At 46.1% G+C, this 13,391-nt stretch overlaps 1 protein-coding gene across 2 annotated transcripts in view; it reads right to left on the bottom strand.

Annotated features, from left to right (window-relative positions):
* Positions 1-1,319: 1,319 nt before the first annotated feature.
* The window catches only part of PRKCB (protein kinase C beta), a 311,595-nt gene continuing 299,523 nt past the window's right edge, over positions 1,320-13,391 (bottom strand). The window contains exon 17 of one of the 2 annotated variants that reach the window (XM_068566188.1): positions 1,320-1,798. In XM_068566188.1, coding sequence (XP_068422289.1) covers positions 1,646-1,798 — 153 coding nt within the window. In that variant the 3' untranslated portion in view covers positions 1,320-1,645. Of the gene's footprint in view, positions 1,799-6,503; positions 7,879-13,391 lie in introns of those variants that run through there. The other variant, XM_068566187.1, reaches the window with a different exon arrangement.

Below are 13,391 nucleotides of genomic sequence, written 5' to 3'. Positions count from 1 at the left end.
TCCACGGATTTTTGCTTTCTAAATTTGATGCATTGAATACACAGTTTCTTCTTTTAAGTTGGCTTTACCCAATTTTAACTGGCAGAGTTTCTAAAATTCTGCAGAGTACACTAGGATCAGTGGCTTCACTGTATCTGCCCAATGCCCATTTCCTGGGGGTCTTCCAAGGAGGGAGGAGATGAATAAATTCTGTGGAGTCATGATGTACTTGGTGTGACAGAATTGCTCTTTTCTGCTACCCTATGGCATTAGCAGCTACAAAGCCATGTGTTACCGATTGGACTACTACATCTTTCAAAAAGAAAAGAGAAGCATAATTTCATTCAGAGAAGAAGGTGTCAGGCTCACACCCATTGATTCAGTAACGTGACACTCTGATCTCAGAGAGAATGGGGCTCCTTATCATGCCAACAGCTTTTAGCAGTGATCTCCCTTATTTTCCCTTCCTCTTCTGACCTCCTTGGACAAGTATGGCTGTTGAGAAAAGGGCAAACCCCTGTTTGTTTTGTTTTGTCTGTTGCAGATACTAAGGAGAAAATAGTAAAAGGTAAGTAGTTTTACAAATATGAGTGATATCCTCATAGACCATGGAAGGGTTCTCCCTGTCCTGACTCCAGTCTCCTTGCTGACTTTTGTCCTGGCAGCAATGAAATTATGTCCTGTACTTCGTGCTTGGGGATTTAATACACACAAACTACTCAACTGGATGACTGAGCAGATATCCTGATTACGGGCACAGGAAGATATGAGGGTCATTAAGCCTGTGACTTGCAAATGGCAGAGGTCTCAACCTCAAATGGCTAGAGCATCCAGAGAAGTGGATGAGAGCATAGTACAATAGGGGGTGGTGGAGACTGTGGCAAAATAAGAGGATGCACTGCTTTTAAAGGAGATAGCCATTTTTCAGTTCTGTTGAATTATTTCCACATGGAAATGTAGGCCCAATGCTGCCAGTCTTCTGATTCTTTTTCAAGTGAATCTGAAAGTCTAGAAATTTACATAAAAATTCCATTTTTTAATGTTGACAATGATTTCAATTAAATGAAATTCTGTGCAAGTGAAACGAAGTTCATCTATGCATCAGCCTATGTCTCTCCAGTTTGTAACCTCTGCGTCAGACTCTATTTAAAAGCAGACATGTAAACGAGAGTTTGCATATATTAACTCAGTTTAATCATATCAATTCTTAAACAAAAAATTTCCTCCAAGAGACAATAGTTCACAGTAACTGCAAAGCTTACTCACAATTTAAAAATACCAGTCATGCTTAGCATTCAAGGGGATGTTATAGAATAACTGTAAAAACTTTTACCAGGAACATTAGCTTCTGACTTTAAAAATTACAAATGCTGAAGCATTTTGGTATCAGACACAGTAGTTCTGATATCGTCTGTTCATTTGATGAGTTTCTGGAAGTTTGGAAAATTGTACCTCTATAATGGGATAAAGCGCTTACTCTAAACTAAACATTTTCAGATGTAGAAAACAAACTAGCAAGCTACACATACAAAGAAAAGCCCTCTAGGACAAGCTCTCCATGTGTGGAACGCCAGCATATGCACCATGAATCCTGGAAGACTAGAATAGATACATACACCTGCCCTGAAGTCTTATACTCCAGGCTTACAATGGAGTTTGCATTCACCTACACATTAATGACAAACTCTGGGTTAGTATAGGAGAAGCCAGCAAATTCATTTTGGTCCAAGTTCATGATGAAGAGTTTATCAGTAGGCGTGAGTTCCACAGGCTGTCTGGTGAACTCTTTGTCGAAATTGGAGGCGTCTCGCTTGTCTCTCTGCCAAATGGAAAGCAAACACATTAACACAGCATAAGAAGAAGGAAACGTGACCAAGACGTGCCAGTTATTGGGAAGCTGATGACGTCTCATGGGCAGAGTCGGGAGGAGCCCTGTGCTGACAGGGTTTAGCAGCTGCATTGCAATACTATCCCCTAGCTTTCATTTCACATTGTATGTTGGCTTCAGGAGGGAAAACTTGGTGGAAATTTTCTAAGAAAGGAAATGAGACCTTGACTTTCTTTAAGGATTGCCAGAAAGTGAGGTGTGTGTGTGTGTTTTGTTTTCCTTGGCTTTGAGATGAATTGAGTTGGAAACTACCTCTGACCAGGTATGATGTCATAGAATTAGTCATGCAGTAGAGAGTCCAGGAGGAAACGGTCCAAGAGCGCCCCCTGTGGCTAGGAGGCTTCTTTCTTTAAAGAGGAGCAGAGGCACACGACCACTCAGCTCCCCAGAAGGCAGAGTGGCAAAATGGGGACATCAGATCACTGCTCAATGAAAGGAACAGATCACTATCCACCCCACATTCCCTGGTGCAATCTAGGCTTTGAAGGGATGCTCAGAAATCCACCCACAGACTAGAATTTGGGTCTTCAACAGCCAGAGTTTCTTCCAAGGATGTTTACAGCAATGTATCTAGTCAACAAACTCCTAGTCTGGAAGGGCAGCTTTAAAACATTCTATTCTCCTAGTTAGTCTGGCATTTTCTTTTTTTGGGGGCGGGGGGAGGTGGGCATCAATCCCAGTCTACTAACTGCAGTTTGGGGCAAGTTTCACCAGGGAATGTCAGAGCGTGGGCTCATAACAAGATCTCACATCTGGATGATGCTCTCACCTCTTCAGGGTCCTTATCAGCCTATGATCTTCCCATCCTTAGCCCCCACCTAGGGGCAAGTAGAGGTCCTCGCCCCTGGTGCTTTGACATATGAGAAAACTGAAGCACAGGAAAGTAAAGTGACTTGCCCAAGATTGCACAGTGGGGTAGTGATTTTTCCCAACCACATCGCTCCTAATTATGCTTCATCTCAGCCTCTCTGACTGGGGGTAAAGCTTGATGGCTGGTTTATTGCAGGACAACCAAGGATAACGTATGGGTTTCACAGGTACCGGGCAGGTTACCTGGCTGAAGCCAGAGTGGTGTCAGATTGTAGAGGGGAGGGTCAGTGAGGATTGACTGATTTGCTAGAATTTGGTCAATGGCCATCCATGCTTTAGGTTTAACCCCTAAAGGGTACTGACTGACACAAGGATTTCTCATTACTGGATTCGTTTCCCTTTGCAAAATACTTCTCGCAAGAATGCCTTCTTTTTGGCTGCTCCCCTGAGACAGGTAAAATGTCCCTAAGAAGTGCCCCAATTACTCTTCTGGTGTATGTGTAGGGGTGTAGGGGTGAGGGGGACATGAAGAATGCACTTCAGTAAGTGTGGCCAGAGGGGAGTGGGCTGAGATGCCGGTGGAGCTGATTTCTGGACAGTGGACCGTCTCTTACCACCCCCCACCTATTCTGCTTTGTCCTGTCCTGCCTGCTGTCAGCCTGTCCTGTGTTGTCCCAGGCACTGAATGTGTTATTTGCTGTGTTCAGAGAAAAGCTTGAATTCCACGCCACCTTTTCCTTTAATATTGCCTGTGCATCCCTCTCTGGACCCCACAAGTCATACTTTAGCATCTTTTTTTTTAATTGTCTTCATTGCACTTGCTGCTGTCAGGAACTGTCATGATTATTTATTGCCTCTTTCCAGGAGGGCAAGGTCTTTGTTTGTATGTTTCCAGTGCCAAGACTTGGCACATGGCAGGCCTTCCACGATTATTTGTTGAATGAATGAGTCAATGAATGAAGACTTTATGGAAGATGAGCCTCTTTGCTTTCTCCAACTTACAGTTGCCCCCGGGGCTAGAGATCATACTCTACAGCAAAACAATGGAATTTGTTCCTATTGATCCTACGGGTCTCTCACACGGGCCCCTGTCCATTGTGAGCCCCAATATGGACAGAACTGTGTTAAGTCCCTTCGAGATCTGAGAGCTCCAGGGCTGGGTGTGGGCCCTGGGTGTATCTGGGGCTAGAAGCAGGCAGCTGCCTCCTTTCAGGTTCCCCGCCGTGGCCTTGCCTGCCTGTGGGCATCCAGAAGAGGCTCCCTTCCCACCAGCCCCAATGTTGAAGGCCCTTCCCCACGTGTTGTTCTGGTGACGACTCATGCTTCCATCGTTCACATGGTCTAAATAGGACTGGCCATTATGGGCAGATCTTCATAGAAAATACCCCTGAATTTCACCCTAGCAGTTGGGAAAGAATGGGCCTCTCCGTTGGGACAATTCCTTTCTGGGTTGATAGTATCCGAAGCCACATGAGAATAGTTTCACTCCTCCAAGGAGGGTTACTGACTCCACTGGCCTCCTATTAATTCCCCAAGAAGGTCACTGTGACCATGGCCCTGTGCTTTCTTAGAAGAGAAGCAGGTTAGTGAGAAGTCCAAGAAATGAAAAGAGGGATTCTAAGATCCTGGTAGACAACGACCCATGGCTGCCCTGGACTGTGTTTCGGTTCCTTTGGATTATCTTATTTAGTTTCTTTTTAAAAACTTCTCCTCTGATTTAAGTTCTTTTGGAAAATATCAGCCTGTCTCATCTAGAAGAACCAGGTGGTGTTGAGCCAGGGGCAGTGTCTCCCTGAGGGCCAGAAAAGGTAATGCCTGCAGGAATCTGAGTGATGAACCCCAAAGGGGAGACTCAGGACTCGGAACCGAGCTCTGAAACCAGTTCCCTCTCTCCATACAAGCATCTCCATACAGGTATCTCTGCTCACATCTTGGTGATTCTGTGAGCTGTTCAAGTATGGAGACTGTGCCTTCGGCCTTCTGGAAGGAAACTCAGCCCAGGTACCCTCTTGCCTCTCTTTCCCCACCATTGCACTATATGATTGTCCCACAAATCTGGGTCAAGAGGGCACTGCTGCATCTCCTCCTTTAGCCTCAAATGTGATCTCCAGAGAGAAAGCAGAGCCCCACAGACTTTTGATGACTTCTTCTTTCTTAAAAGAAGCCTTCCCTGATTAACCCAGAGACTAGTTACCTCTAGATTACATCATGCTTTTAATTACTTGTTTAATGATTGCCTTCTTGGATTGCATCTTCATGGTTCCCCACCATGCTCCTGGCACCCAGAACAGAGCCTGGCACAGAGCCGGTGCTCAATACATGCTGGTTGGGTGAATGAATGGAGGGTGGAATACATGGACGATCGCAAAAATAAATTCAAAATCTTCCTTCTTGGATACCTTTGCAAAGTATTCCCCTGGGATTATACATGTTGAAAGTTCTGTTTCTCAGTCTCCTCTGCACTTGAAATGTTGATAGAAAAGGCAACTGCAGGAATTCTGACTAATGATCCCTCTCTTTCACAGAAGGCTTCCCTGACCAACCCTCAGCTCGGTGTGTTAGGGGAACAGAGACTTTGGCTCAAGTACCTATTTCTGCAAACTATTAAACTTCTGAAAAATAATGGCAGCAATTTGGAAAATGTAGAGTGCAGTGTGTGTGTGTGTGCGCGTGTATACACACACACACAGAGTATATTCTTTCTATTTATCTCTATCTACCTAGTTCTATCTATCCATCCATCCATCCTACATTGTTCTCTAAAGCTGTCTGTAATCTTTTATTGATGGGCCAATGTTTCTCCATCATTTTTAATCTTCCTGAGAGCATATCCAAGAAAAGGCCTGGTGACCCAACAGCCAGGTGAAGGACCTCATATAACTTGTCTGTTGGTGGGCACAGCTCAGAGATGGTAGTCACAGAGCAGAATGAGGCCTGCACCGAGAAGCAGGAAACTGGGTTTACAGCCCAGCTGGCAGACATTGGGCAAGTCACTTCCTCCCTCCAGATGCTGGTTTCCCAACAATAAAATGAGGAGGTTCTGCCCTGATTTCCCTCCTTCTCTCGCCACCTGAGCTTGTCAGCCAGGACTTCATGTATGCTTTCCCTGACGTCTAGATTGCTACCACCACGGCGGCAGCAGGGCTGGTCCCAAAGCCCGCAGCAGGGAGACGAGAGCGGGCAGAAAGCAGTGAACAGCAGGGGGCTTTGCCGAAGTGGAGATCAAATCATGGTTTTTTAAAAGATGAGAAGTCTCACTTCAGGGACATTTGTCAAGTTTTTAAAGTTCCCTTGATGGTCTCTTAGAAGCCCTGGCACTTCCAGAAATCACTGGACTTGTGACAAGAGTTGTCTTTAGGGCTGCCTGAGGACAGCAGGGGACAGGAGGCAGGGATGGAGGACCACCTGCTGTCCTTGTCTGCTCAGACGGAAATGGGATTTCTTCCACCCAAGGGGTTTCCTTGGGCTTCTGGGGGCTCATAAAGCTACTTGCTAGAAAGGTTGAGTGTGAGCTGGGAAGAGTAGCAATTTTGACAAGAAAATCAAGAGCCCCAGCCCGGCTCCTAGCTGGACCCTAAACTTGCCTCTGGTGGGAATGTGGGCCTTGAGCTCTGATACTGCTGGAGGCCCCCCTTGCCAGCTCACCCTACCCCATCGCAGGCCCCCAGGAGTCCCTGAATGGTCCACAGTCCCAGCCTCTCTGACCGGCTAAACACTGGGGCCAAGATTAAGTTCTGGGTTTAGTTTTTTTTCTGTCGTGAAGCCTCAGGAGGCCCCATTTTGTAGTTTGGTTCCATGTTTTTCAAAGAGAGCCATTTTCCTTGAAATAGTATTTCTTCTTTCTTGTTTTCTTTTTTTTTTTTTATTGTATCTCGATGCTAGAAGAAAAATGGCACATAACAGACATCCAGATACGAACATTTCCGCAAACATCTTGCAAAACAACATCAAAGTGAGGAATACGACTGTCTATGCTTTCAAGAAATGGTCTTTCTCAGAGCACTTAATTAGCTTTCCGAAGCCAACAACAAACCTAGACAAATCCCATCCACGCAGGCACGGGTCTGCCAGGCTCCAGGGCCGTCTTCTTGGTAAATCAAAGCAGGTCATTGTGGTTAATAACATTTGGACACGTATTTCAAAGCATGTGTAACAAGAGTAATTTTTTTTTTTTTTTGCATTTGAACGACAACAGAAATAAAACCCCAAAGCAAATAAACTTTGAAATGTAATGTAAAACCATGGCCCTTCAGGACCTTGCTAAAGTGACCATGTCTTTTCAGGGAGTGGGTCCAAATGCCCTTTTCAAGTAGTTTGGGGATGAAGGTGATTGGGGACACAGGGAATCAGAGCTTACAGCGTTGAGGTAGCGCCCAAGCTGGTTGGCTTATGACTCCTTGAGGTGCCCTTAGATTGAAACTGTCTCAAAGCACACTCTTGGAGTTTTAAAAGGGCTTAGATAATCTTCTGAACTTTGAGTTTTAAAAAATAACAAATAAAATTTTATTTTTAGCATGTTCTGTTCAAAGCTCCCAGTACCTCCAAACCAGGCAGAACGGAGGAAACTCCCTCTAAGTCAAAGCAACCACCTACTTGGATACAAGCCAAGCTCCAAGTCCAGAAGTGGAAGAATACTGCTAGCATCCGATTATCCACTTGTTTGGCAGGAAAAATCTAGATTGGATGGTTGGGATTGGAAAATGTGTGAAAATGGCAGCGCAGGAAAAAAAGGGAAGAAAGCAGGCATGTTCTGTCCCCACTGGACCTACTTCACTGACATGCTGGGGAAAATAAGTGCTAAAAGGACTTTGATAATGTGCTAATTATGCAGCCACATTTTCAACATGCCATCTGCATAATCCCATCTCACAGAGATGCTCCAAACTACCTGAGGACATTTGGGTCCTGAAACATGGTCACTCTAGTTTCATCAGCAAATAAAACATGGATGCAACATTGCAATTAAAAAAAAAAAAAAATGTCACCACAATAGCCGTTGAGCTTGAACGACAGAAATGCAGGACGGAAATCTACACATCTACTTAGCTCTTGACTTCAGGTTTTAAAAATTCAGAGTTAACAAAGGAAAATCCTTCGAATTCTGATTGGTCAATATTCCTGATGACTTCCTGGTCAGGAGGTGTTAGGACTGGTGGATGGCGGGTGAAAAATCGGTCGAAGTTTTCAGCATTTCGCCCACACTATGAGAGGGGAAGAGAAGAATTTGTGGTGGGTGGGAAAAAAAAAAAAAAAACCAACCAAAACAAAACAGAACGAAATAAAACTGGGTGAGGTTTTCTCCAAACCCTTCCCTTTCACTACCTCAGAGAGGTTGTTTTGATGATCAGAAATGAGAGCAACATAAAATGCAAAATTTTCACGACCGTTGATCGGCACATGACGTTGGGCTCCCGACCTTCAGTTCCTGTAGCTCGTGAGCTGCCTCTGGTATCCTTCTGGGCAGTCAGGAGCTGGATGGCAAAGGCATGGGATGGTGGGGCTGGTGGCATGTGGCATGTTCTCCCGACCCCACCCCAAGGAGTCAGCCAAGCTCATTTTGAAGGAGATGTGATTAAGGTGCCTGAGATATTTCTTGGGCAGAAGATGCAAAGTAATGACACATTTATACATCACCTTAGAGATCCCAGTACTAAGCAGCAGGTCCCTCAAAGCACTGTCCTCTGGCTCTCAGTCATCTCTGGAGATGTTTTCCAGCTCCACAGATACAGGAGTTTGTTACAAACTCCAGTCAATGGAGAAAGAGCTCAAGACCTGGGTTTGGTGCCTGCAATGGCTGGGCAACCACCAGGCGAGATAAGTCACCGACCCTTAATTACAAGGTGCCAGGAGGTAAACTCAGCCATTCTCCCTCCAGGTGCAAACAAAGGGTGTGGGATGAAACCCAACCCAGTGCTTTGGTGAGGCAATCCAGCTCTAGAGGGAAAACCATCGCCATTTCTCACTCATCCTGCTGTCCTTCTCTATGAAAAGGTCCTGGTCTGAGGCAGAGTGATAACATATGTGTGTGTATGTACATGTGTACACTCATGCGTGAGTGCACGAACATGCACATGCCAGTTCTCATCTAACGAGAAGGGATGAGTCAGTAAATCTGGCCTTCTTTATTCTTCACCAGCAAACCCATTTACATGAAATCTCTAAGTGTTTCAGCATCTAAAGGAGGCAACCACAGCCTAATAGCATAGTAGCAGCAGTAGTAATAATAATAATTATGACAGTTAATATTTATTATGCATTTGCTATGTTCCGGGCACCCTGGAATGCTCTTTCCTTGTATTATCTTATTTCATCCTCCCAAAGATCCTATGAAGTGGGTATTATTGTCATCCCTATTGTACAGTTGAGGAGACTGAGGCCAAGGAGGTGATGTAATTTGTTCAGGGTCCCGCTGCTAATGAACAGGAGAGCTGCCGCCGTGAGCCAGGTCTGTCTGATGTCAGAGCCCAAGCTCCCAGCGCCATGTTGCAAGAATGGGCTGGTGACTGACCGCATGGAGTGGGGTAGGGGTCGGGGGCAGGGGGGAGAAGCCAAGGATGGGGATCATGAGGTCTCTGGTTTGAATGACAGAGAACATGTTTATATCAGTCACCAAGACAAAGAATGCGGGAGAATTCAGAAAGATGACTATTCCCGTTTTGGACATGATGACTTTGAGGGGCCACTGAGATTCTCGGGGATGATCTGAGGGAGTCAGAAGTATGGGTTCTGGAGCTCAGGAGAGAGGTCTTGAAAAAGTTTTTTTAAAGGACAGACTATGGAGGGTAGAAAAAAAGATAATAACAATAGTAATTAAAACCACTGAGCACTTTCTAGACAACTGACATTTGCTAAGTGTGTTGCATACATTAGCTTTTTAATTCACATAACCACCCTGTGAGGTAGGTATTTGATTGTCATTTGCCAAAGGGAATATTGCCCCTAACACTTAAAGCGGTAAGAAGAGAATCAGGAGAGAGCTGCAGCAGACAAGCTGAGGATGGAGAGGAATCCAAGGAGAGGGCATTGTTACAGCTGAAATATCTCCAAGAGGTCAAGCAGGAAAGTTATTGAAAGTGGGCCATGGCATTTGGTAACTGGGAGGAGACTGATGAGAAAATGCAGGGCTGCTGCTGAACTTCAGTCCTTGGAAGAGGAAAGATAAGTTGAAAAGCCAAGCAGTACAAGCTCCTCTTTCAAGCTTACGATCAAGGGAAGCAGAGGTACTGGATATGTGTGCAGGAGACCGAGTTCTCAGAGGGCCTCGGCTCCTGTTTCCTTCCCATTGGGATAGAAGGAAGCCCATGCACCTGCAGACATGGGTTCGAATCCTGCGATCACTGACCGCTAGTTGTGCAACTCCAGCCAAGTCCCTTCAGGTCTCAGTTTCCTCTCTTGTGCCCTGGGGACAACTCTGACTTATATTTAAGCAACATCACTGGGGCTGTGTCCAAAATAGACCGATGGGTGGACAAGGGGAAAAGGTGGAAAAAGTGAGACCAGTCAGGAGGCTGTTGCATAATCCAGGCAAGAGATGATGGTGGCCTGGAGGAAGATGACAGTGGGGGAGATGGGAAGATGCATTTGATTGGGGGGGGGTCTACTCTGAATTTAGAGTTGACATGATTTGCTGATGGATCGGACATGGGGTATGAGAGGACTTGTGGTCTGAGTGACTTGGTGAGTGGGGGACACGAGGGGTAAAGCGTGTTTGTTGGAAGACATCGAGCGCTTGGTTTCATTCATGATAAATTGGAGAGTCCAGTGGAGGTGCCAAGGGTCAGGCGGGAGTCCCCTCGCTGCGGGGTGGGGACTGAAAAGGAACCAGTGCTAGACTGATGGCAGAGGCAGCGGGGAGGGTAGAAGATGGTTGCGATCATCCAGAGGAGAGAGATGGTGGATGGGGCTGTGGAAAAGAGGCTGGAGCAGAAGGGATGGAGCTGGAAAAAACAAAGAGGTATTTGTGGCAGGGATGCAGGAGTGGGATGGCGTGTTACGAGGCAGCCCGGCGGGTATTTCTGGGTGTTGGGACCTCAGCCAACCAGTGCAGGAGGCCTGTTAGCTGAGACACAGAGAGTCTTCAGGGGCCATTTTTCTTTAAAAACCATCCATTTCCTATCCACACCAGAAGGCTGCTGCCTTGCCGGGGCCTCCCCAGAGGCTGTGATGGGAGACAGAGGACCAGCTTCTGGCAGCTCCGCTGCCTCCTCTCCCATCACTCCCCCCACTGCCTGGAGAACAATGAAATCTTTAAGTGAGATAGCAGAGAGGAGATGCAGGAACAGGGGTTAACCAAGGGGGCACAATACAGCGGGAGCGTGATTTCCTTGCTAATAAGCAGCTTACGAGGCTGGCAGATCACAGCCTCCCTAAGTGTTTCCGTGTTTTTCAAATGGAGCTGTCACTGCCCATTAGCTTCAGGAGCACTCCCTAGATGGAGACGTCAGCCCTTGGGAGGCACGGCCCTGATCAGCTCTGCGCCTGCTGTGTCCTTGGAGAATGGGCAGCTCAGCGGCTGGGATCTAATTGCAAGCGCAGCGTGGACCACACCTGCTTCTCTGGCTGTCTTGGGTGGATGCTTCAGCCTCACTCCGTGGTGAGAAGAAAACCCAACTCCCCTGCCATCACTGGGGCTCCTGGAACAGGAATGGGGGCCAAAGCCAAGTAGGTTATTTAAAATCACAGGGAACCTCTTCCCGGGTTGGAGAGGGGAGTGAGGATTGTGACTTGTTCCCTTGCGCCCCCGAATTTAAGAGCCAAGACCATTTGAAAAGCTTATCTGTGAGCCGTCACGTGTGAGCTCTTCTTTTCTTTTTCTTCTCTTCTTTCTAATTTCTGTTTCATTGTGTTAATAACACCTCCAAGTCTAGCTGTCTAACGTGGAGTTGGCTCGGTCACAGCAACCACAGGGATCTTTCAGAGACGCCAGCCTGGATATGTCATTCCCTGCTCTAGTCTGTGATGGCGCCCCACTGCCCAAAGCCACACTCCTCAGCATGGCTTACAGGCTGTTTAGGACTCGGCCCTGGTCACCTGGTCAACAGCCCCTTCGCTGCCCACGGTCCCGCAGCCCAACTCCTCCCACCCCCAGCACACCCGCCAGCTGTCCTGAAATTCTCCCAGTTCCTAGAACCCTCATGCACTCTCACCTCCGAGCCTTAGCACAGGCTGCCTCTTCTGCCAGGAACACTTGCCTCCCACCCTGTTCCCCATCACTGTCTACGCGTCCTCCTCTGTCTCCAGACACTTCCTCCAGGAGCTTTTCCTGGACTCCTGCTCTGTCTATACCCCTGGGTTTATCCCATCAAGATATAGGATGTTCATCAAAGAATTGTTAGAGGGAAAAAAAAATTTTTAAATCAACTCTCGGCCAATAGGGAAAAGAGTTAAATAAATAATGATCCATCTATTTTATGTATTGCCATGCAAAATGCTTTTAAAAATTAAAGTAAGATGTAGAAGAATATTAAATAACAGTTATACATAATTAATGACAGTGTATACGATATGTTCCCATTCTATAAATTATAGACAAAAATGTGTATGTACTATCTGCAGGCATATTATATATGTGCTTCTAGAGATTGGGAGAGTTACAGATTGTTTGATTTTTCTATCTTTTACGCTTATTGTGCTTTTAAAAATTTAAATAATAGTCAAGTAGTATTATTTTTGTGTGTAATAAGGACAAAAACTACAAAAGCTATTTTAAGTGAGGGAGCTATTACAGTGGAGGAAAGGGGGAAAATGGAAATAAAGGGAATGGGAATATTTAGCCAAATTGCCAAAATCTGCCTGGCGCTGTTTAATGTACTTCATCTTAGTTAGAAACCCTAAGATCTCCCAAATGGCTGCCCTAGTGTGTATTTGGGGATGATGACAAAAGCTAATATTTAGGTTATCTAAATGGGCATCTTCTGTCCATCGGTGTGCTGGGCACCAAAAATATGATGGCACATAAGACAGACCCTGTCCTTGCCATCATTGAGCTTATTATAGTCTAGCAGAGGAGACAGATGCACACACAGGCCATGGCATGGTGCCACTTGACAAGTGCTGTCATTGAGTACAGAGGTGAGGAACGTGAGAAGGGCCAGGGAGACTTTCCGAGGAGATGACATCTAAGCTGAGTGGGACCAGAAAGAAAGACACTGCTTCTTTGGAGGAGGGAAAGAAAGAGCCCAGGGAAGAAATGGAGGTGAAAAGAGGTCAGGGACAGAGCAAGATGCTGGAGAAGAGGATAAGGGTCCACCCCATACTTGTCACTGCTTAATCACGTTTGATAACATGAGGCCAATGGCACAGGGGAGATTCCTGCCCAGCCTCCATCAAGACACCAGAGACTAGGTCACAACGAACTGAGACTAGGTCACAATGAAAAGATACCCAAGCGATATGGTCTGACTAAAAGACAAGGGAGTCTCTCTCTCTCTCTCTTTTTTTAATGTGCAAATTCAGTGAAATTCGGGATCCTTTTCACACCTATGGTTCTCTGCAGCAGGAGAATGCAGGAGGGACCCACCCAGGGAGAAGCAGCCAGCCATGCCAGGCACACGCATTTGATCATTTTTAAAAGTTGTCTGTGGACCAAGGTGTTTCTCTGGAGCAGAGTCAGACAATATTCTGCATGGTCTGGACTTTGGCAAAGAAGGAAAGATGAAAGCCTCCTTTCCTAACAATGAAGGTCCCTTACAATCAGGAATATTTGATCTCTGTG

Source organism: Eschrichtius robustus, chromosome 16 (assembly GCF_028021215.1).
Source record: "Eschrichtius robustus isolate mEscRob2 chromosome 16, mEscRob2.pri, whole genome shotgun sequence".
NCBI classification, from domain to species: domain Eukaryota; kingdom Metazoa; phylum Chordata; class Mammalia; order Artiodactyla; family Eschrichtiidae; genus Eschrichtius; species Eschrichtius robustus.
Note: the sequence above shows the minus strand (reverse complement) of the source record. Positions and strands in the feature narration are given on the sequence as shown.